Genomic DNA, 23,110 nt, shown 5'->3' with positions numbered 1-23,110 from the left:
AACTCCCCTGTGAATATTATCAGACAATGACCAAGAGACCTCTTCCCTCTGGTAAATTAACAGGTAAGGAAGCAATGAAGAATGCAACCATCACAAAGTTAGCCAGGTGAATGGTACTCCTTACCCTCTGCACTGGACTGACTGCATGGCTGGCACAATTTGCATTTAACACATGAAGACAAGCCATAAAAAATGTGCAAAACAGTATTAATCAGTTGTCCAGCTTTTTCTTGTTAATAGATCCTTTTTCATAAGAAATATTACTGTTCTCTTTTCACAGACTTATCAGGACAGAATGTGAAGGTAAAGTGTCTTGCCTGTGATAACTCATCCAGACATAGGGAAACAAACAAGGCACCATTTACAGTGGCTCAATATCAACAGAGCAACCGTGTCCCTGGTCCTCAAGGCAAAGCAGCAGTAGTACCAATAGACTTGAGAAGACCCAGAGGAGATACATAAGAAGCCAAGATCCCAGTTTCGCACCATCTCTTAAGCACCTCCTACCACTTCATCTCCACTGCAGCTGAGGTTCAGAAGGGATGCAGCAGCATCTCCTCCTTACATCAGTAGGGTCTGAGTTTGGAAGTAAAAAACAAACCACAAATAAACGCCTGGTGTGAGTCTTAGTCTTAGAGACGGAATCTTCCTGTACGCTGTGAATGTCTATCCAGGCCAGGACTCGGGATCCTCAAAGCAGGAAAAAGCCCTTCTTTAGCAACCTCTTGTGGCCGCCTGAGAAAAAGTCAAACATCGACTCTTCCACAGGAGAATTTTTAAGGAGAAACTGCCACCTGCTGTCAACTCCCAAATAGCATCTAAGACTTCTGAGAAAGCTCATGCTTTTCTCATGACCTATAATTAATTAATCATGACAATCCCTCCTCCTCCTTCTACAGACATCAGATTACAGATCTAACGTATTAACGAACCTCAGCCCCAACGGGAGTCAGAGGACAGAAGCAGCATTTCCCCACAGCCTCCCCCAGCCACAGTTTCCTGCAGTGTCCTTAAAAGGCAACAGTGCCTGTGAAACAAAACCCCGCAGGTCAGAGCGCTCCCCACCACCAGTACACGCAGGTAAACAGCAAAAAGTAAAAGCACACGGTCTCAAATCATGACAAACCTCACAAACAGTGCTGACGGAGACAAAAACCCCTCACCTACTCTAACTTGAAATACTTGTGGCTTAGAACGCATCCTAAAAGATGTTGTATCAGCTAATTGACACTCAAAGCTGCCCTGATAATCATCCCTAATCACTCCAGTAAGGCTTCTCTATTGCACCACGAAAATACTGCCAATCAGAAATTCCCTCCTACTGACTTTCCCAATCTTCCTCCTGCAACTGGGCACCCAACCATTGCTCTTTGAACAGATCCTGCTGATACTGGACTTCCAGAACAGCACCCAAAGGTGCCAATAGCCTGATCCCTCTTAACTAAAGGTGTAAATTGGGCAGAACAGAAAAAAAACTTGTCCAAGGTCATCCAGGTGACAATCAACCACCCTAAGAACTGAAAGAAGCCTCTCAGCCATGGCACAACAGTTAAGACACAAACCATCCTAGAGTCTCCACATCCCAGTGTCAATTTAAAGTCTTTGTACTGTCCCTTTCCTTTGTGTTCCTCTGACACTCTCCTTTCACAGCTCCCCAATACCCTCAAGCCAGGCTGTTCTCACAAGCGCTTATTATAACCCCCTATTACAGAGGGCAGAAAGCACAGAGAGACTAATCTCAGCTAATCGTTGGTGCTTGCAAGGCGGGGCTGTAGCTGGGCAGGGCTCAGCACATTCCTCCATGACAGCTCCCACAGTATAGAAAGAAACTTCTTGTGCTCGGAGCACTTTTACGAGGTGTTGCTAAATGCCACAGCACTGTCCCGATGGCAGTGCACGCACAGGGATCTGGTCACCTCGCACCGCACAACAGCCTTGCGCTGCATGACGAAGAGGTCTAGAAAGTAAGCACTGGCCTCGGACACCGGGTGCCACAAGAGGCCCTTGGCTCCCCCAAAGGCCTCCCCGCGGCCCAGGGCAAACAGCCCAGCTCCTCCCAGGCGCTCCCCAGAAGCTGCCCCCCACCCCTCCCCGCAGAGGGGAAGCAAGCTCCGAGGCTCCCGGGATAGAGGGGTGGGGACGGAGCCGCGGGACCTGGGGACGGACCGGGCACGGCCGCCGCGGAGCGGGCTGAGCGGCACGGCAGGCCCGCGCTGCGGGGAAACGGGAGCGGGGGGCCGAGCCCCGGGGCGCGGCGGGGCGGGGGGCGCCGCAGGCGGGGCCCGGCTGGCCCGGGGGCGGCTCCCGAGCTCCTGCCCCCGGCGGCGGGGCCGAGGGGCGCGGGAGCTGGGACCGCCGCTCGGGTCAGGGCGGGCAGAGCGGAAGCGGCGGGGGAAGGAGGAAGGGAGGGGAGGCGGGCGGCGGCCCTTACCGGCTCGCTGGCCGTCCCCACCGCACCGCCGACCTAAGCCCGACCAGCTCCCGCAGCTGAGCCCTCGCGACGACGGCGGCCGCCGGGAGCCGAAAAGCCCCCGCCCGCGAAGCGCCGCCCGTGTCCCCGCCCCCGCGGCCCCGGCGGGAGCGCGCGCCGCTCGCCCCGCCGCGCTTGCGCAGGCAGCCGCCTCAGGGGCGGCGGGAAGCTCTGCGCGCTGTGGTGGTGCCGCGGGTCCCCACAGCCGGCGAGGGTGCGGGGGCCCGTCCCTTTGGGCATTTTGGGTACTACCGCCCGCCCGTGCGTCCCGAAAGAGCGGGGGGCGGGGGCGCGTCGGGAAAGCTGCTCGCAGCTGTCCTGACCAGGTTAGCGGGGGTGTCTGTTCCTCATCCGTGGCACCGCGAGGTGGGTTCCCAAGCCGGGAGCCTCCCAGGCGCCTTCCCAGGTTTTCACGTACCCGGATTCTCTCCGTCCTCTGTCCGAAGCGGCTCGTGCTGTAGCCCAAGGAACGCCACAGCTGGAGCCTGCTGTCTGAAGTCACCCCCCTCGGGACTTTGCCTCAGCGACAGCTGTAAGCCTTCCCCCGAAGCTCGCAGAGGGGACACAAACACAGCTGAAGGGAGTCGTTTCCTAAAAGCACTTTAGTTGCCAGGGGAAAAAAAATAATGCAAAAGCACCCAGCCCACCTTCCCTGGCCTGCTGTGAGAAACTGCCTACACTGCAAACCCCATTTTTAAGGCTCTCTCACTGGTGTTCTCTGCCCAACCCATGGCACCTTCCCCATGAAGAAAAACAAATTGCCAGTTAGATACAGGCTGGGTGTGAAACTCCCCAAAGGAGGCGGCAGCAAACAGTGCTGGGGCAGGGCACCCGTGGGGTATGCTGTACAATAGGCTGGATGGGCCTCAACCTGCCTCAGCAACTGCTGCATTACCACTTTACACGCACCAAAGTAAGGTTCCTAATACCACCCTGATTGTTTTCATTTTACTTGAAGACTCTTTCAACTCTGTACATAGTGCTGTCACATAAATAAGAATAACTTTTGCAGAGCAGTTAAGTATCCCTAAGGAATGTTTTCCCCTGCACTGCACTTCGTAACAGAATTCAGTTTCAAGGTGTCGTCGTCCCCCAGCTCAAAAAATGCTTTACAGACCCTTCTGGCATAAAACATCATCTGTAGTTTAAAAGAAGAGAAGATGACAGCTTGTAAAAGCCAGGAGGAATGACAACTGTTTAGCACCTCCACAGAGGTTAGATTTATTTACACATAAATATTTGTATATACTAGCATTCAATTATGTCATTCCTTTCAACATAAATCCTTATAGAAACCTCTCCAGAGATCCAGCTAACTATCCTTTAGAATTGGAGGTTAAGATCTTTACAGATTGAAAAATCATCGTGAATCAGTGTCTTCAAATAACCTGTGTCTCTTAAAACACAAACCTATGAGTCACAACAGGGTGTTGAGAACAGCACAGCAGCCAGATTATTGGAAGCACCCCAGGGAGCCCAAGCCTTCTGTCGTCACCTACTGCTGCAGCCAAACAGCAGGGTCTAAGACCTAGCACAAGGGAGCTGAGAACACGTGCACTGTAAACAGGCAATGAAGGTACAGTCTCCTCCAGTAACAAAAGGGAAAAAAAACCCTTAAGGGAAGAGTGGAGCTAAAAAAATCTAGGAGCTTAATAAAACTGTACATTTAGCTTTCCCAAGCTAACTGCTGCTGCTGCCACAGGAGGCCCTAGACCAGTGGTTTACAGTGGTTTAACTCCAAACCTGGAGGATGAGCTCAGTCCATACAGGAGCAACTTCAGCACTCGTGCTCTTGGACCAAAGCCCAGGTGGAGCAGAACAGATCTGGCCAGAGCTGGACTTAACTCATTAGCCTTTTTGTACCTCTGCTGTCAGTGTCAAGCCATACAATGCAAGGCTCTGTGCCTCATGAGTGCTCCCTACCAGCTAGGCAAGCTTAACTTCAGAGGGTGATTAGACCAGGAAGAGCTTAAAGCCAAATCCCAGGAAGGACAGACTGTTACTCACACAGCATGATACTCCAAAGCACTGGCACTTGCCAGTCTGGTTCTGCCTGTCATTACCCATTACACTATGACACTCTAGTTCAACCCCAAGCAGCACCTGCAATAAGCCACTTGACTTACATACATCTATGATGTATTCTAAGATGACCGGGGAATATAACCCACATAAACAGGTTTGGCTAAGGAATGTTTGTGCACAAGGTACATAAACTAGCAGCAGTCCTAGGCCTGCATTTAGATACTAGTGCATTTAGAAAAGTAGCAAAGGTTATTCAGTTCCATTGGTCATTGTTCAGCCTTCTCAAACCAACACAAGACAACCAGCACAGTAGGTATCACCAATGTATTTCACTGTAGTTAGTGGTTGAATACTTAAGAACAAGTGTTAACATATGCCACTGAACTCCAGAGAGAATGCCATTCCCAGCTGAGCTGGTGCAGCACTTCCAGCACCTTTCAGAATTCATAGTGCGTCACCTCTGGTGGCTCTTTATTGGGGTCTCCTCCTCTCTCCAGATACAGGTCATTGAAGGGATATTGCTTCGGTCCCTGCAAAGAGAGAGAAGAATGGCAAATTCACCATAAGGGGTGAGGGGAAAGTGTCTCATCCCATCCCACCCAAACCAAGGCTTGTCATTTACAACTTCTATTTCTCAAGTGCTTCAGCAGGAATATTAAGAGTACAAGGAAAGTAAATTCAGAGGTAAGAGTTCTTTGCACAAATCCATGTCCTTGAACAGAAACATCAAGTTGGTCTTGCATTTAGCCTTGAACAACAGTCCACCTTGCAGTATAATATACTGCAAAAGCTATTTGTGCATTCAGATGTGTTTTTCAGAGGTATGTTCAAAATGACCCAAATCATGAGATATAACTAAAAACACAGGGCAAAACAAGACATAAAGCATCTCCCTTGTGCAGGAGAATACCTAGACTGAAGGAGGGACACTGTAAAAAACGTAACTTGAAATTATTTCCTGGCAAATTGCTCATTATGAAACAGAAACCGTGAGCTGAGCCAAGCCACTCAACAGAGTAACTCAGGCTGGATGAAGTCACAGGACCCCACAGGACCTGGCCCATCCCCTGCCAGCAGCAGGGTTTTGCATTCACACTCACTCAGCTTCAGCAAAACCCCTATCTGTGCAAAATGAGCTAGGGAGCTGCTTTGGCAGGGGGGTTGGACCTGATGATCTCTCGAGGTCCCTTCCAACGCCTATGATTCTACGATTCTTCTGCACCACTGGCAGGGACAAGAGACACAGCTACTTTTGTCCCCTTTACCCAAGGGTGTCACTCACCACAGGCCTGTAACTTGGATAGATCTCACCAAGAACAAACATGATCAGCATAGTACTCAAAAAGATAAGGAAGTGTTTGCGCATGGTGTGCCAGGGAACTGCAGTGGGGGAGGTATCAACACGGTTCCGAATGTACATGTCGAAGTCCCAGTGCATCTAAAGAGCAAAGAAAGTGGCTGCATATTATCAACAGTGCTCAAGCTGCTGTTAACAAGGGAAGAAGTGTTTTACAATATTCACAAAAACACCAGAAGCTGCTTCATTTTCACCTCACAGATACATGACCTATGCACAATCACAGCAGGGTGTCACATAAAACTTAGGGCTCCAGATTCCAACATTTGTACCAGAAAATAGGCTTAATTACAAGATACCAGCGGCTTTTACTTATATACATAATCACTCCACCTTGTATTTGTCCCCCAGCACTGTTGAAAAAGCATGGTATAAATCAATACCCTCAGTTACAGAAGTTCAGTTACACACCTCAACACAAGCAGCAGTGTTATTTCAAACTAAGAAGCAACTACATGGCACTTGGAAGCTGGTTCCTCTAACAGGTAGAGCACCTGCCACTGTCACTCAATAACAAAAGCAGGGCCAACAGCAAGCTAAAGCCCTTCCTGATCGAAGCAGAAGAGTATTTAAGCTTCTGCCTCAAAGTATACATAGGGAAATCCTAGGTATGTACTGCCTACAATCTCCTTTCACCTTAATGAAAGCAGAGAACTCCTACATTTGCAGCTCAAGAACTCCCTCTAGCTCCTCAGCTTCCCCCTTTGCAGACAGACCTGTTTGCTATTAAAACCAGAGTACCAGACTGAGCAGAATTGTGTTGCCTAAACAGAGGCATCTGCTGACACCTGGGACACACCAAGATATCCCACCTGTCCCTCCACTGCCAACTCCCTGTGCAAGGGTACCTACACAAGCCTTCTTGTACCCAGCATCACCACAGCACAGAATCACCACAGGCTGGGTTTTTTCCCCACTCATTACAACTGCACTTTGAACTTCACTGTGGTACACATGCTATGATGCTCTTGCATGGTCATACTACATTACATACACGTGCTTGCATGATCTCTGCTCTCATTAAGGACAGCTCAAGTCAATACCAAGGTCAGTAATCACAGTTAGACTGCAGTCATTCAAAGACCATCCACTAACTGAAAAGTTGCTCCTTTACAAGGAGGTTGAGAAACTTAGATTTTAAAAGTTAACATACATGCTCTATCTCTCCATTTCTCTTGAGGATATCTTGCAAACTCCATTCAGAGAGAACCTCCTTATTTGTATTCTATCCCAAAACAGCCCTGAAGTAATAATAAATCAGCAATAGTTACTTCTGTTGTACTAAAAGGACTTTCTTCAAACAATGGCTTCTTTGCTAAATGATTCTGAAGCTCTCATAGAATCAGACCAGGCAAAGAAAATGGATATAACTTTCTTATTCCTACAGAGAAACTTAACTTTGTAAAGTCTCCCTTCTCTTGTAATAAGACATTAACACTCCCCAGCACTTTCAAAACGATCACAGCCTAAGCCTCCCTCCAACTGATTGCCCCTGCTTGCACAAGCAACATACACCTGTACTTGGTGATGCAATCACACAAAGGATTAAACAGAAAGCCCCGATGAGATGTGCATGTCAGTATTTAGTGCAGTAACAACATAATGATAATGAAAAGCACTACTAGCATTCCTACCGGCTGTCCCCAGTTATGCCTCACATCTGGATGGTCCCAGCTGTACCAGGGATCTCTCTCATGAAGAGACTTATTAGGGAGCTTGGGATAGTCACCATATCTGCGAGAAACAAACAAAACCCAAACATACAAGAAATATGTATTAATTTAAGTACATTTTGTGTGAGACACTACACAATAGGCCTATAGATATGGACAACTTAAGCTTTGTTTTTATAGCTCCCATGTACATACACTTTTAAATGCATACATGCAACTAGCCCAGTCATCACCTTGATGCCATGATTGTAACAAAAAAAGTCCCTCAAAGCAGCCTTTTGGGCTATTCTAGCAAGAAGAAAATGCAAGCTTAACTGAGATTCAGAACCCCAGTTAGGTAGCAGTTGCACATCTCAAAGTATTCCCCCACATTTAAACATCTCCCGAAATCCTTATTCCAGAGATGGCCTTCAGCTCATCCCTCTTAGCCTTGTGTCACACCTGCATACGGAGCCTCTCATACAGACAGTATTTCACTCACACAGGCCTCTAACTCGCTTCCTCTGTTCCTGTTTCAGAACACGGCCGCACGCCTTCCAAGCTCTAAGCTCACAGCGCCTCCCGGTACTCAAGAGGGGCTGCCAGCCTGCCAGGAGGGCGGCCCAGCTGCGGGGGGCACGGGGTGCTCACCCGAAGCCATCGTCAGGGTAGGGCTCGTAGTCTTCCACCCGCATGTTATACTTCTTCGCAGCAGCTGCCCGCTCCTCCGGTGTCCGGGGGTACGGCCCAGGCAGCATGTCCTTGGACAACCCCGAAGCTGGCGGGAGAGCAACAAGGCAGGGTGGGCGCGGGCACCGCCGCCAGCCGAAGCCCGGCCGGGGAGGTCGCGCCGCCCTCGCAGCCCGGAGCCACCAGCCCACCGCCCCACAGACACCCGCCCCGCCGCGCCGCCAGCCGAGCGCCCCCGCTTCTGCCTCTCCCCTCACCCGCCCGCGACCCGGGGGGCACCGCCGCAGCAGCGCGCGTCGCCCACAGCCGGGCAACCGCCCGCTGCCAAAGGACACCACGGAGCCCGGCCGCCGCCATCGCCGCCACCACCGCGCCTGCGCGGTCGACGGTAAGCCGGTAGGGACAGGCGAGGGTGGGGGCGGAGCCAAGCGGGGCGACGCGATCGCAGGCCCCGCCCGCGCTGCCGGGCATGGGCCGCCATCCCGGGCTGATGCTCAGGGCTGTGGGCCCAGTGCTGGCACAGGTGCCCGCAGGGGCATCGGCGCGGTGTTCGCTCTGGCTGTCAGCGTCTGAGGCGCGGTGATGGGGATTTATGGCAGGTATTACCTTCCAGCCGCGGGGCAGCCGGGTGCGGAGCGGCCAGGTCGATGCTCAGCCGGGTCGATGCTGGGGCTGGGGCTGGGGCGTTATGCAGATTGCTTTCTTGGTGTCAGCATCGATATTGTTAATACCCGGACGCAGCCGCCTTAGCTCTGTGGAGCCAGGGAAGCACGAGGAGCTGGAACGGCGCGTTCATTTGGCGATGCTATTCTTCACACGTAAGCCATGCATCACCCCAGACAAAAATCGATACCCGCATTGAAGGGTGTCACAGTTTGCTTCATTATGTAAACTCTGCGGCAGTTGAACTCATTTCCCTTCAGTTATTCACATCAGCCATAACGGGTAATGTCTCTATAACGATCTTCATTGTAAACCTTTGCCGATCAAAAACTATCACGGGCAATTTGTCATTAAAGTAATTCCTTCTAACAACAACATTAATTGTGAACTGACTAATTGAATGAAGATAGCGACGAACCACAATACATCTGAGGCACAGCGTGCCCGAGGTGGGGCACTGTCACAGACTAGAATAGGATCCTTCACTTCTCTCGAAGAAGGGCCTCATTTTAAGGACATCTTAATTCATCCAACTGCCTTGCAGTCAGGTGTGTAGTGAAGTTAGTACAATCTCTGGTTGTGCCATCAGTCCAGGCTAAGACCTCACTGCAAGCTTGGATCAGGGTTGGCTCTTCACCACTGGGTATTACTTTCTGGCTCACATTTGAGTCTTCAACAGATGTAGTTGACACTTTCTGAGCACCCAGATATCTGCAGATCTGTTGTAAAAATCTGTCTTAACCTGTATAGGAATAGTGCTGTGGATTAAAAGAGTGAGGACACATTAGTTTTCCTAGAGACTAAGCACATTCCTACGTTTGTGAAGGGCAGAGGAAAAAGAGGCAATGTTACTCTCATGAAGGCAAAGCTCTAAAACCCAGAACAGCAAATCCATCTACTGCAAGACAAAACCCCCTGAACACCAGAGACCAAAGCTGTCTGCAGAAGTGATGCCTCGCGGGGCACTCGTTCTTGGCTATGAGCAGCCATCAGTCTCGCTGCTTCCCGATTAAAAGCAAAACGTAGATTTTGCTTCATGTAACAGACACACACTAGGAAAAGACATTCATGTGCTCCAGCCCTGGGCATGCAGCTCCTGAGGTGCGGGTGAGACAGCCCAGCCACGCGAGGCCCGGTCCCCATCAGACGGCGGGAGGGTGGTGGTTACACCGCGCAGGTCTGCGCGTTGTTTCTTGCGGCAGTTGTTGATTAAACCCCTCGTCTGCAGGCCGGAGGAGGCGCGGCCGCGCTCGCAGACGGGCAGCGGGCAGCTCTCTCCCCAGGGCTCGGCAGCCGAGCGGCCCCGCGGGACGGACTGACCGCGCAGGGCAGCGGGAGCCGCCGCCGGCCTCCCCTCTCGCGGGGGCGCTCCTCGCCGCCGCCGCTCCCCGCCGCCCTCTGCGCGGTGCCGCTCCGCTCCTTCTTCCCTCCCTTCCGGTGTTGTTACGGGTGGGCAATTTCCGTTTCCTGCTGTCTAGTTCCGGGTTCTCCGGTGGAGGCGGCGATGGCGGCGGCCTCCTCTTCGGCGGCGGCCGCGGGCTGCCGGGAGGGCCCGGCGGTAGCGGCAGGGGCAGGCCCCGGCTGGAGCGACTCCCAGTTCCGCCGTTACTCTTTCGAGACGCGGCCCATCCCGCGGCTCAGCCACAGCGACCCCCGCGCCGAGGAGCTCATCGAGAACGAGGTGCGGGGGGCAGCGGCGGCTCGGCCCGGCCTGCTCCGGGGGCTGCGGCGGGGCCGGGGGGCTTGTGCACCGTGGCGCGGAGGCTGCCAGCCCCGCCCGTCAGGCCGAGCTGAGCGGGGCCCGCGGGACGGCTCGCAGGGTCCTGGGCTCGCCCGGGTCCCGGTGCTGTCCCGGGTGCTCTCACCTCCCGATCCCGCTCCTGCCCCTCTGAGTTAGCTTGCTGTCTGCCACGGAGCGTCCGCCGTGCCCCCTCCCCGCACAGGCTTGGTTGTTGCAGCTGTCCCGGCCCATTTAGCTCTATTGGACGTTTCTTTTCCATGCTACAACGTGGAGTGGTGAAATTTGCAGGAAGCGTTTGCTTTGAGTCCTTTGCTGTCCGGATGGAAACTGGAAATGTTGTGTAAAACCATGGGCCTGTGTTCCTTCTTTTCCAAGTGAGAGTGGCCACAGATGTGAAGGTTGCCTTGCAGTAGCAACTCTTGTATTGGTTCTAGACAAGCTTGGTCTAGTTTTGGTAAGACTTCAAATTTGGTTTTATTTTTAAAGAAAGTCTGCAAGAAGGGAAGTTGTGCATCCACAGCTTAGAAACACAACAGCTGCCTTTCTTGTTTTGGTTGCTTACCCTTTATACGTGAGGAGAGATGATGTCCTTTGTTTGCCTCTTGTAGCGGGGTTTTTTTGGTGTAGAAGAGGTGAGGTAATAGCAGTTTTCGGATGGCTGAAGGCTATCTGCAATCCTGTAAAAAAGAGGTGAGTGCTGTCCCTTTTTCTGGATTCAGAGGTATCTTTCAGCCAGCGTTTTACTCTTTGACAGCTGAGGCTGTAAGTAACTGAACAGAATCTGTTGTGTCTCCTTGCTACGTGACAGGGCCAAGTAGACCTAAAACTGTTCCTAGCTTGTGTTTGCCTAACCTCACGTGTTACAGATTAGCTAAGCAGGTAGTGGAATCTGTCCCATTGCTACCAGGAGCTGTTTGTAGGAGGAGACCACCACTTTCTTAAAATTTCCTATTGTGTTTTGCTTGGTTTTGTCCCTAGACCAAGGTGTCTGATCACTCCAAATGTCCTTTCCGATTCCCCGTTTTCCAGGAGAGTTTTTATGGTTGTAATAATGAATGTGATTGTTCTCAAGTTCAAGAGGTCCTTGAGTCAGTAAACTTCCTGTTTCTCCCCAGGAGCCGGTGGTGTTAACAGATACAAATCTGGTTTATCCTGCTCTGAAGTGGGACCTGGACTACCTCCAGGAAAACATTGGCAATGGGGACTTCTCAGTGTATAGTGCCAGCACACACAAGTTTTTGTACTACGATGAGAAGAAGATGGCCAATTTTAAGAACTTTAAACCCAAGTCAAGCAGGGAAGAGATGAAGTTTGCTGAGTTTGTGGAGAGACTCAAAGAAATACAACAGAAAGGGAGTGCTGAGAGGTAAGTGATACTTGGAGGCTTCTCCATTTCTGCAGATCCAAGTAGGGGATAAGTTTCTCTTCAGTGACTGTTGATGATTAAAACCTCTCAAACTTTCTGTAGCCCTGCTTTCCTTGGAGGGTTGCTACTTGACAGCAGCCTTGTTAGCCAAGAAGTCATACTGTTAAGTTGATCAAACTGTTCATATTGCCTGCCTGACTTTTTTCTGTCTGAAGTAGGGTTTGGATAAAGAAAGCCTTAGGCTTCACCTCTTTTGGCAGGCTATGGTATTAGTAGAGGAGCTTAGTTATCTGATTCAAGGTACAGGCTATAGCACTCAGCCTTTTCTACAGAATACCAAGGTAGCTGGTGCTAACCCTCTTTCAGAAGTATGAGAAAAGGTGGCATACATGCAGTGCCTTTGGTGGTGGCCCACACCACTAACAGAGTTCTTAACTGGTCCTCTCAGTAACTTATACAGAACATGACTGTTAACAACTGTACTTAAACCCTCAGGTAATTTTATCAGTTATTAGCCCTCTAAAAGGACTTATGGAAGCATAATTGTGTCTAAATTGGAAGCAGCTCCTTGTCTGTGTCCACTTGTTCTCCGAGCCTTTCCCTTCTTCCTTAGCTTTGGCACTTTCTCCAAGAGCGCAGGCAGTCCTTGAGCTTAAGAATGCATTTTTCTTCCAGCATTGGGAACAGTAGTCTGTGATTTGTTAATACAGATGTTTGATTCCTCTGATGTAAGCATGGCTTTAAATTTACTTAATACTGAAATCTGCTGAGTTTTTCTGAGGGTTTTTTTGCCCCTACTTCTAGCAGAGGAAGTAACTCTTACTACAGATGAGTTAAGAGTGGTAACGTTTATCTGGGGATTATTCATGAGTGTGTTTGATATTTGATAGTGGCCAGTCTGTTTACAGTTTCCTCCTGCACAGTGAGGGGGTTGTTCTTGCTCTGAATTTCTCTTTTTTCTTTTGTGACTGTTCAAGCAGAACTGAGTTCTGTTCCCTTTTGTACCAGGAAATCTTTCAGCAAAGTTTGGGGCCTTTTTGAAACTGTTTCCCTCCGCAGGTGTTGATGGGGTGTGGTGAGGAACAGCATCTGTAGGAGTTGTTTCTTTGTTTTGAAATCTTTCTGAAGAGATGCGGAGACAGGTCTTTTATGTCCATGACAATTAATACTCTGTTTTGGCTTGTCTCTGGGAAAATACAGGTTATATTTGCAGCAAACCTTGAATGACACAGTTGGAAGGAAGATTGTGGTGGATTTCCTTGGCTTCAACTGGAACTGGATTAACAAGCAGCAAGGGAAGCGCGGTTGGGGTCAACTGACTTCTAACTTGCTTCTTATTGGCATGGAAGGTAAGCAGTTTCCTCTGACTGCAGGAGAAGGGGCAAGATCTGGTCAGCAGTGCTGTATTTCAGTTTCAGAAGATCATTCAAGTGGATTTTCCACTAGTTTCTAGGTGTCCTTTGAGAGCAGGCAGTTTAATCTTTCTGTTGGGAGGGAACTGTTGTCTCAGCTTAACTTGGGTTTTAGAGAGGAAGTCAAAGGAGTAGCCTGTGTTGCCCCAGGGACGTACCTGAATTCCTGGACGTAGTCTGCTCTTGGAAAGGCTCTGGGTCGTGCTGGTAGGGTTATGCTTTCAGTCGTTGCTAATCATATTCTGAAACCTTTTTTATTGTTTGAATGCTTTGGATGCAGTAGATTTAAACCACTTGGAGTCTGTGGATTTAAAAGGTTTGCAAGTCAAGCTGAGTTGTGTCTTCTGGGATTTTCTTAGTATGTCCATGTCCAGGAGTAAACGTTGATTATTCTGTGATTCCAATTAAGAGCTGAATTTCTTTTGGAAGTTAGAGGGCTCTGGAGAGCTTGAAGATGGATAAATCCAAAAAAATATCGGGATAGAATAGAATTCCAAATCCATGTATAGACTCACAGGCAGGTGGCTTAGAAGGCAGAGATACTACCATGCTGTTGGAAATGAGAAGTTGTAGTAGAAAGTATTCTCTGTAACTAGGCAAGGAATGCACATGGTTTTGTGAAGTGGGAAGGCCAGTAATCAATGTGGCCATCACATCCTGTTATAATTGGCCAATTATAATTACTTAGCAATTGATGGCTGTTCAGTTCTGAGGGCAGGTTTTTTCCCTTTGCAACAATTCATACCCAACGTGAAGTAATCTGACCCTTGTTTTACTAGCTGAGAGAAGAGAACTTTATACAAAAGTTCTGCACCGATGCTTCCCCAGAGGTTATCATGTGATCACTAAAATCCTGTTACCAACAGGTTATGCACAAGAACCAAGGAATCATCTTGAACCAGTTTGTGCTAGAAAAAGGAGCGTCTTTACAGGAGCCTGTGATTGTACAGTCTATTTAATGAAGTTAGGGGCTTAAGTGTTACCTTAATTCTCTTTAGTAAAAATGCATGTAAAAAGCAAGTTGGAAAAGTAGTATCTGAATTGGCAAGCATTCAGAAAAACAGTTCTCAGGGGTACAAAATTACCTGCTCTATTTAAATATTTGACGAAATTCAAGATCTAGTGGCAGCAGTCAAGCTTCATAACTATTAATCAGACTGAGAAGGTGATATTGGGAGCCCCAGTGTCGAAGAGATTTGTTAACTTTTTTTCTTGCAAAACTACTAAGACATTTTTTCAAAATCAGGCTGTTAGACTCCTTTCCTCTAGACTAACAAAGTCCGTTCCACAACTTGTCACCTAAACAGTGTTTTATGAAAAAGCTTTCTGTCAACATTCACCATCTGCTGTGCATGGAGCAAGCTGGAGTTCCTAATCCCGTAGAGCATAAGTTGCTGAATAGGGATTTAGAAGGGAAATGAAGTGGGATAGCAACTGCTCAGTAAAGGCTGACTGATACAGTGATCAGTTTGTAATGTTCCTGCAGTCATCTTCCTTATTTAATTTTCTGAGTATGTTGGAGTGTATTTACTGTCTTTAGAGCTTGTTTCCATCGTTCATACCTGTGCCTGAGTGTCTTGATTATCCCCTTTTCTTGCTGTGTAGGGAATGTGACGCCAGCTCACTACGATGAGCAGCAGAACTTCTTCGCTCAAATCAAGGGTTACAAGAGGTGTATCCTGTTCCCTCCTGATCAGTTTGAATGCCTCTACCCTTATCCTGTGCACCACCCATGTGACAGACAGAGCCAGGTGAGAGTAGCAGATCTGTTCTCTGCTGCATGCCAAAAAAGGGCGTTTTTGAAGATGCTGGGTGGGAGGAAGGAGCACTGGAATTAGAGCTGCATACCTCTTACTGAGCTTTTGCAAAACGTACGTTCAGATCTGTTAACTGGTGAATACATTGAGAACAGATGGAAGGACTGGTGGTGTTTCTGTTTGTGTTTGCTCCTGACTTGCAAGTGCTAGGGCTATAAACATCTCCTTACTGATAGAACAGCTGGGCAGCAGTTGCTTCCTTCTCTCTTCTGTTTCATTGATCACTTGGTCAAATGTACACTTGCAGAGAGACAAATTGCAGGACTCCTGTCTTAAGTTTGGTGCTTTGGGGGTACTGCAGGATCTTGCAGTGGAGTTAAAACATGAATGGGATTGTAAAAGCTGCATAAAGAAGATAAGGAGGATTTGATACTGAGAGCCAATAGTGAGGATTGTCATTGCAGGAAGTTCTGCTGAGTTTCTTAATGTTTTCTTCCATTAGGTGGACTTTGACAATCCTGACTATGAGAAGTTTCCCAACTTCCGGAGCGTGGTTGGCTACGAGACGGTGGTGGGTCCAGGGGATGTGCTATACATACCTATGTACTGGTAAGAACAGAGATTTAAGAAGTCTTGTGCTTCAAGTGTTGGGTCGGTTCTTAAGAGAATTTTGATTTGACTTCTCCAGCAAGTACAGTATTTTCTGGAGTATTTTAGGCCAATCTGCTTCTACTTTTCCATCTGTTGGAACCGAGTGGTAATTCTCCCTGTCACTACATTATTGTGCAAGTAGTCTACTACCATGTGCCAGAAAAGGATCTGTATTTAAATAAAGAGAGCTTTTCAGAAGTTCTGAGGTCATGCTGATGGAGGTATAGGGCAAGGCTTGTCTAGTGCAGCCTGAACTCATCCATCCAAGGTATTTCACAATAAACTACAGCAATAGTTTCTTTCCTTTTCTTGTGTGGTTTCCATGCAGGTGGCACCACATCGAGTCTCTCCTGAACGGGGGCATTACCATCACTGTGAACTTCTGGTACAAGGTGAGTACAAGCACCTTCCTGCGCAGCTTGGGTAGCTCAGTCCCAGAGGATTTTTTTTCAGGTGAGATGTATTGGCACATGTTGTTCACGTGAGAACTTCATTGCACCAAATCCTTCGTTTTAAAGCTGAAAGCTTTAAATTAAAAGAAAAGCTTTCTCCTTTTGAGTGGTGTGTGAAGAACTGGGTGGCTGGGAAAAGATGGAATAATCTGTCAGTTCAGGAAGCATGCAATGAGCTATTTTTGATATTTCAGGGTGCCCCAACCCCAAAGAGAATTGAATATCCGTTAAAGGCTCATCAGAAAGTGGCGATAATGAGGAACATTGAGAAGATGTTGGGAGAAGCCTTAGGAAATCCACAAGAGGTACAAAAAAGAACAATATAGACAATTATGTTGAAATCATTATGGCTTAATGCAAAACTCGAGATGCCAACTATTTGGCTCTGCAGGTGTCACAGTGAGGGTAGGAGAAAGGGTTGCTCTGTTGCTGTGAATGGTTCATCCTGCTGTCTTCAGAAGCTCCTTTGGCTACAAAAAGGCAAGCTCTTTAAATTATAATTCTGGAGAGGAACACTACAAACAGTGGAGTAGTTGTTTGTGGGGGAAGGTGTACTTTGGTTTTGGGTACTGCCAGAAAAGTGTTGCTCCCAGCTCTCCTTAGCCTTCTGTGCAACAACGATACCCAGTGTTTGCCAAAAAAACCAAACCAAAACAAAAAAACAACCAAAAACCTCTTACCTGTTGAATCCAAATCTCTTAAATAAGGGAAATCTCATGTGCTTCCCCCTTAATGCACATCTTCGTCATCGCTGAATTCTTTGCAATTTGAACTAACTGGTATTTAAAAAAAAGACAAAACCAGATTGAAGTATGCTAAATGTATGCTGTGGAAGATCTCCTGATCTGAAGGGGGAAATACTGGATGTGCATAGAAGTGTTTTCATGGTCTGTAACCCTTACCAGTGTGCAGGAACTCTTCTTTAGCACACTCATGTGAGGTCATGCCTGTCCCCTGAGACTGTTACTGCCATAGCATGCTGAACCACTTCAGTGATCAGGCAGTGCTGAGAAACGTGAGTGGCCTTGACTAAAACCAAAACCTTAGCAAAACTATCAGTCCTAGCCTGCCTTCCAGGTGACCCCAAGGACCAGAGAGGATTCAGTAAGTAAGAATGTTCCTTCTCTGCCCTGCAAAACACAACCTGTGATGACTGTTGGTTCTCTTTAATAGCATCTACTGAAAAATCACAAGTCTAGGCTGGGAAATGAAAAAGTTTCAGACAAACACTGTGGATGCAATGTTTTGGTGACAACAAAAGTTTGGTGTTGTCAGAGAACCCTGCAATTATGGTGGGTTATTTGAGGATGTGCTCAAGGGTGCCCAAGTGTTTTATCCAGAAAATACTTCAAAACTGATTCTGTGTACCTTAGGCTCAGTTTATGCGTTGAGTTCCTCTGCCCTGGGCTGCTCAGCACAGGTGTTGGGATGCAGAGGGAGCAGGCTCTGCAGCTGCTATTTCTGTGTAACTGTCCTGGCTAATGATCTGTTTTTGCTTTGAACAGGTGGGTCCCTTGTTGAATATGATGATTAAAGGACGGTATGACTAATGCCTGGCTACCCGGGTGACTGATGTTGGAGCTGCTTTGTTCACAAGCAAAGGAAGATACTGAGCGCTAGTATTGCACGCAGCACTTAACAGACTGATGGGTCTCCTGGCCCATCCCTGCCCCACTACAATAAAGGGGGCTACTGGAACTGCAAAACCGTTAGTACCCCATTCATCCTCCACTCTCATCTAATCGAACCTCCCAAGAAAGAGTCTGCACTTATTGGAAGCTGGATTTATGCTCACTAACTCATTTGTTCTCCCTCTGCCCTGTTTGCCACAAGAAGAAGCATGGCTTCTGGCACTTGGATGTGTTGCTTAAGGACTTTCAGGCATTTGAAGAAGTTTGGAGAAAGAACAGGAGTGATCCTGTTTCCTCAGCCTCATGGGGTTTGGGCCTCCTGGCTGGGTTTATGTGTTCATGCCTGCAGTGGATATAAGATGGGAAGTGATAGGTGTCACAGCCCTCTGTTGTTAGAGGACCTGTCCATGCTCAACTCTGGTACCTTTTTGTATAATGGAAATGAACATGTGGGATGGCCTGTGAGAGATGAACAGTTGGACAAATGATGCAATTTCTTACTTAAGAAACCTATGCTTTGGACTTAGTACAGGGTAGAGATCAGAGTGAATTCGTCTAGTGTGTGAGCACCAAATCCTGTGCTCTCTAAATAGCATCTGTGTTGTAGGAGTCTAGATAAACCTCCTTTCTGACAGCTTTCTCTGGGGAGTGAAGGCTTCTCTCCTGCTCTTCTGAAGCTGCAGTGTGATTAAAAGGGGATGTAGCATTATGAAGGGAGATGCATAAATGCCAGGGCACTCTCCACGTCTTGAATGATGAAGCCACTTTTAAAAGATAAATTCCCCTCGGGTGCTGAGCTAGACTGTCAAAACGCAGTGCCAGATAGGTACAGAGCCTCCCCTCTCCCAGCAGGGGTGCTGACTCCCCGGGCTGCCGTGGGGAAGTGCCCTTCTCACTGAAACTGCAAGAACTCGAGTGTGTGTGGCTGCGCACGGGTGCGCGTGTTTGTGTGGTGGCGTGTGGCTCCTGTCCATCAGTTAAATCCATGCCAGTGTGTGGTTCCCTTCCTTGTACAGTGATGTGGAAGAGGTCAGGGCTTTCTGTTTAAACGTGGATGAGTTAAGCTTGATCCTTTTTGTGTTCTGGGACTTGATGTGGCAGGCCAGGGAGTGAGAAGACCAGGGCATGGGAACCAGGCAAGCTTCTGAGTCCTCACCAGTCACCCTGAAAAATCAGGTTGCTTTCCTCCTCTTCCATGTGCAAGCCTTAGGCTCATATGGAAGCTAGCTTTTTATTCCCAGAGGTGTGCTGCACTGCTGTCCCTGCTTTAGGGGTGGTGGTGCCAAGGTCTTGTATATTTGATGTGGTTGTAATGGGTCCCAGGAGCTAGAGGTGGGAGAAGCTGTTTCATAACCCATATATCTCATCCCAGAGATCAGTGGTGAATTTGTTCTGTTGAGACTTCCCAGTGTTTTCCCCCTTTACTTTGGGGTTTGTTCTGACATGGGATTCTCATAAAAGTGTTGAGAACACACCGCTCAAGAAGCTCTCCATCTTTGGCCTCAGGTCCCATCTTGTGCTGGGACAGCTCATGCACCACTTGCAGCGAGCTTGTCTTGCACAAAGGTGAAAGAAAGGCTTCTCAGACAGGTCCCAGGGGCTAGTTTTCTGGCTGCTTTACAGGTCAGAACAAATGAAGTGTAATTGGCAGCTGCAGGCTCCTTGTTTAAGAAATATGTCTGTGTCACGGGGTAGTCTGACTGCCATGTTACTTGTTGCAGATTCTCCAGAGCTGTGGTTAGATCCAGACGAAGGTCACTCAGCTGGATATTTATTGATGTTCAGCCTTTGGGCGGGTGGGGAAGAAGGCTAAGCTGCTGACTCTGGCAAAAAGCAAGGCCTTTCCAGGAATCCTGGGCCCGTGCCCTTGGTTGAAAGATGCTCAAATGAAATCCCATCTCTGTGCTGTTTATTCAGCACATAGTAGTCTCCAGCACTACTTGTTAGACACCACCAACTCTTGAAGCTCAGGGTGGGAGTTCATATCCCATGTGGAGAGAGAGTGGTACTTACAGAATTTAGGATCCTGTTGGGTTTTTTTTTTTCCTTTATTGCCAAAGGTCTAACTTTCAAAGTGTCTGAACAGGTTTTGCTGCACTTGACTTCATGAAAGCTCATTTACAATGCACTGATGGACTGACTCCCCCCCTTCCCTTTTCACCTTGTGCTTTCAATGCCCCTTGCCATGGTATTGGGAAGCTGTGTGTGTTCTCTGCTAGGGGTGTGTGTGCAGGGGGTGGGGTGTGACAGACACACGGTACCTTCTGAAGTGTAGTTCTTAAATACAACCAATGTTGAACAACAGAACTGTGTGGCTTTTATTTTGTGTGGGGGTGTCTTAAGATGTGCATATAAAGCCAGGTACCTTTCAGTCTTTGTACTAACTCCACTTGCGTTTTTCACTGGATGGTCTCCTGAAGTGCCTTCAGAACAGCAGTACCAACTGCATCATTGTGTGTCTTCACAACTTTTCACACACTACTTCCATAAGCATGAAAGGAAAGCTGGGGATTAAAGGGTGTGCTTGAACCCTGTCAACAAGTGGTGGTGGGGAGGGAACACCTTCCCCTCCCTGCTGACTTGAATGGTGTCACCATGATCTTGTCACTGATGGGGTGACAGAGCAAACTAAACAATCAGGACTGAGTGCTATCCATTGGTTATCCTTTGGGATATCATGTCTTCCATTTGGTCCTTTACCCAATTCATACTTTGGTCAAAGAGATTTTTTTGGGGGAGGCTTCCCTTTGTACCTCTGCTGTATGTTGGTGGTGGAGTCCTCTACCAAATGAAGACACAGGTTATCTTCTGGTTTCTCTACAGCAGTCTTGGCATGTCAGTGAAATGCTGGCTAAATCTGAACAAATTTCTAATCTGTATTAAAGTGGGGAAGAGTTAGATAGAGCTTAAGGACGTTGGGGGGTGATGGGTGGGGGGAGGACAGACATCTGTCTGAGCCTGGAGTACGACAGTTGGCATTCTCACACCACTGGGGGATGGGGTGAATCATAGAACCCTAGGTTCTATGATACCTTTCTTCCATTTCCCTCTTCCTTGAAATGTGAGATATTTTTAAAGGAGGCTTGACTTTGTAGATCATGGTTACAGGATCTTCCCCATAGGAAGAGCATGGGTTTTTAAACTGGTATGTTGTTTGACCCCCTTGCTGATCAGTGTCAGGCTCAACTCTGTGATCACCCAGGAAATGTGGAATGACAAAGCAGGTCCAAAGTGAAGCCAGCGGGTCAGGATCAGGGCTGGAGTTGAGGAGGTATGAGACCCAACTGTGATGCAGGGACAGTCTAACACAGCTGGGAGTGAAGGGTAAGACCCCCAGCATGAAAACAGCTCTTTAGGGGAAGAGGGCTGGGCTGAGACGGCTACTTTACAGCAAGTCTTGTCAATGAGCAAGTTGACCTTGAATGCAGCCATCTGCTGTTTGAGGGTCAAGAATGGGGATGGTGCGCTCAGGGTTTTGGCAATCTCCTGGCAAGCCTGTGGTGCTTGGTCAACCCCCTGTGCCATCCCAGGCGAAGGAGCAACTGCCACAGGGAGTACTTACTGCATCTGCACATGTTCCCTTCTGCCACGTGGTGGGGGGCTTCCTCCCACTCTGGTTTATGCTCTTCATCTTCCATTCCTATTTTGGAGGTGGCACCTCTTTTGTCAATGTCCTGGGAAGTTCTGAAGCCCTTGTCTTCCCTCGGTGCTTTTCTGCACTGGTACCACCTAGAAGGAAAGGGAAAGAGATGCTGTTACTGTGACAAACACACGCAAAGTAAGTTCTAATTACTGCCTCGCAAAGTCAAATATTTGTTGCAAGCAGAGGACTAATTGTGGGGGGAGGGAGCGGAAGTGGAGGCTCTTGGAGTGTAAGTGGAACAGATGCCCGGACGCCTTGGGGAAACGCAGCTTTCCTCTACAAAGCAGAGCTTTAAATTACAAGGCTTTTACCAACCAGAACAGTTGTGGGAAGTCGTCTGCTCTCATTTGCGTAATGGCTTCTGTCACTGGTGATTAGACACAGGATGAAGGAAAAGAAATTTGACAATTAGGAATGAGCGATCATTAATCAGAATCTTTGTTAGAAGGAGGGAAGGGGGGGGGAATATCCCACAAACAATGGAGGCAGCCACTAGAGCCACAGCAAAGTCCGTGAGATGCCTAACTCTGAGTGCTACTGTTGCTCTACAGAGCCCCCTCCGCCTCAGTACAGAGCAGCAGCAAGGGTCTTGGCTTGGTTGGAAAGCTTCCTGAGGGAGGCAGCTAGGCAAAATCCCTTCTATGCTGTTCACTGATTCCCAGCTTTACTGCTTAGTAAGGGAGAGCACGCATCTTGGAGCCCTCTCTTTGCCCCACCAACTTGCTTATTTCTCAGTGCCTGGCTGCAAGCTGTCAGTAGAAAACACAGAAACAAATTTTTGCAGTCTCCTTTCCCCACACCTTGCATGTAGCCTTGCAGCTCCTGGTGTGGAAGAGAGTAGGCACAGACCTTGACTGGCAAGCAGAAAGATTAGGACAAGCAATGTGAAAGCAGTTCCAGGGTCTTTTCCTGATAATGTCATTTCCAACAAGACCATGGAGGAATATGATGGGCTGCATGACAGATAAATAAAAGAAGGCAGTTGTGACTTCTTTGTGTGTTTGCTGGTTTAGCTCATCATCCAGCCAGGCACAATCCAGTATATGCATTTGTTTGGGTTTTTTGGGTTTTGATCAAATTATTGGTACACATGAAATCTGTTACCTATTTTTTCCTACAGGTGTCATTCACAGTCTCCTCAGGTTAAACATTTGGTGTAGCTTACAATGCCCCTGAGTAGATCAATGGTGGTTACTTGGGAGGGGGGATGACAGACTCTGAGGCATATAGGGTTGGTTGGTACATCTCAAGGCTTAAGCTTGCTGGGTTGATTGACTCCAGTGACAGTTTTTGTCCTTGCAAGGCTGGGTCATTCGCTTGAGGTGGAGGTCTCCATCAAAACAGATACATCTAAAGGGGAGAGCTGAAGCAATATTGCCTTGTTCCCAGTTGGCTCTGAGCTCAGATAAATGACAGCAACTTGGATTTTCAGCCTTCTCCTGTGGCTAGTGGTTTCCACCACAGGAACTCAAAAGAGAAAACAGCAGATCTCAGGACATGATCTAACAGGGCTGTTCATCCAGTGCTAATGAGAAGAAAAGTTAGGAGGATCACTGGTCATACTGCTTGGCGTGAGGAAGTATGTCAGGCAGTGACTTCT

The 23,110-nt window shown here is 48.3% G+C and overlaps 2 protein-coding genes across 2 annotated transcripts; one reads left to right on the top strand and one right to left on the bottom strand.

Moving 5' to 3' along the window:
• Positions 1 to 4,804: 4,804 nt before the first annotated feature.
• NDUFB8 (NADH:ubiquinone oxidoreductase subunit B8) lies at positions 4,805 to 8,560 on the bottom strand. The gene is made up of 5 exons (XM_084265268.1): positions 8,452 to 8,560; positions 8,156 to 8,282; positions 7,487 to 7,586; positions 5,778 to 5,933; positions 4,805 to 5,025 (listed from the first exon to the last, which is right to left on the bottom strand). The coding sequence occupies exons 1-5, from the start codon at positions 8,549 to 8,551 to the stop codon at positions 4,933 to 4,935; spliced, it is 576 nt and encodes a 191-aa protein (XP_084121394.1). The 5' UTR covers positions 8,552 to 8,560; the 3' UTR covers positions 4,805 to 4,932.
• A 1,801-nt stretch (positions 8,561 to 10,361) lies between these two features.
• On the top strand, positions 10,362 to 20,164 carry HIF1AN (hypoxia inducible factor 1 subunit alpha inhibitor; the record flags this gene model as incomplete). The annotated part of the gene is made up of 8 exons (XM_084264392.1): positions 10,362 to 10,538; positions 11,714 to 11,964; positions 13,165 to 13,313; positions 14,982 to 15,127; positions 15,636 to 15,742; positions 16,113 to 16,176; positions 16,431 to 16,541; positions 17,742 to 20,164. 8 exons carry the CDS (start codon positions 10,362 to 10,364, stop codon positions 17,784 to 17,786), a joined length of 1,050 nt encoding a protein of 349 aa, XP_084120518.1. The 3' UTR covers positions 17,787 to 20,164.
• Between the last annotated feature and the right edge of the window lie 2,946 nt (positions 20,165 to 23,110).

The sequence above is a fragment of the Gallinula chloropus genome (assembly GCF_964237585.1).
Source record: "Gallinula chloropus genome assembly, chromosome: 5".
Taxonomy (NCBI): domain Eukaryota; kingdom Metazoa; phylum Chordata; class Aves; order Gruiformes; family Rallidae; genus Gallinula; species Gallinula chloropus.
The sequence above is the reverse complement of the archived record's forward strand: the minus strand, read 5'-3'. Positions and strand labels throughout refer to the sequence as shown.

Excerpts from the sequence above, each read along its gene's own strand:
- NDUFB8 (XM_084265268.1), bottom strand. The coding sequence starts at position 8,551 with ATGGCGGCGGCCGGGCTCCGTGGTGTCCTTTGGCAGCGGGCGGTTGCC. Across the intron at positions 8,283-8,451 it reads GCCCCCCGGGTCGCGGGCGG|CTTCGGGGTTGTCCAAGGAC; the intron begins GTGAGGGGAGAG and ends CTCTCCCGCCAG. Across the intron at positions 5,026-5,777 it reads ATCCAAGTTACAGGCCTGTG|GGACCGAAGCAATATCCCTT; the intron begins GTGAGTGACACC and ends CTCTCTTTGCAG.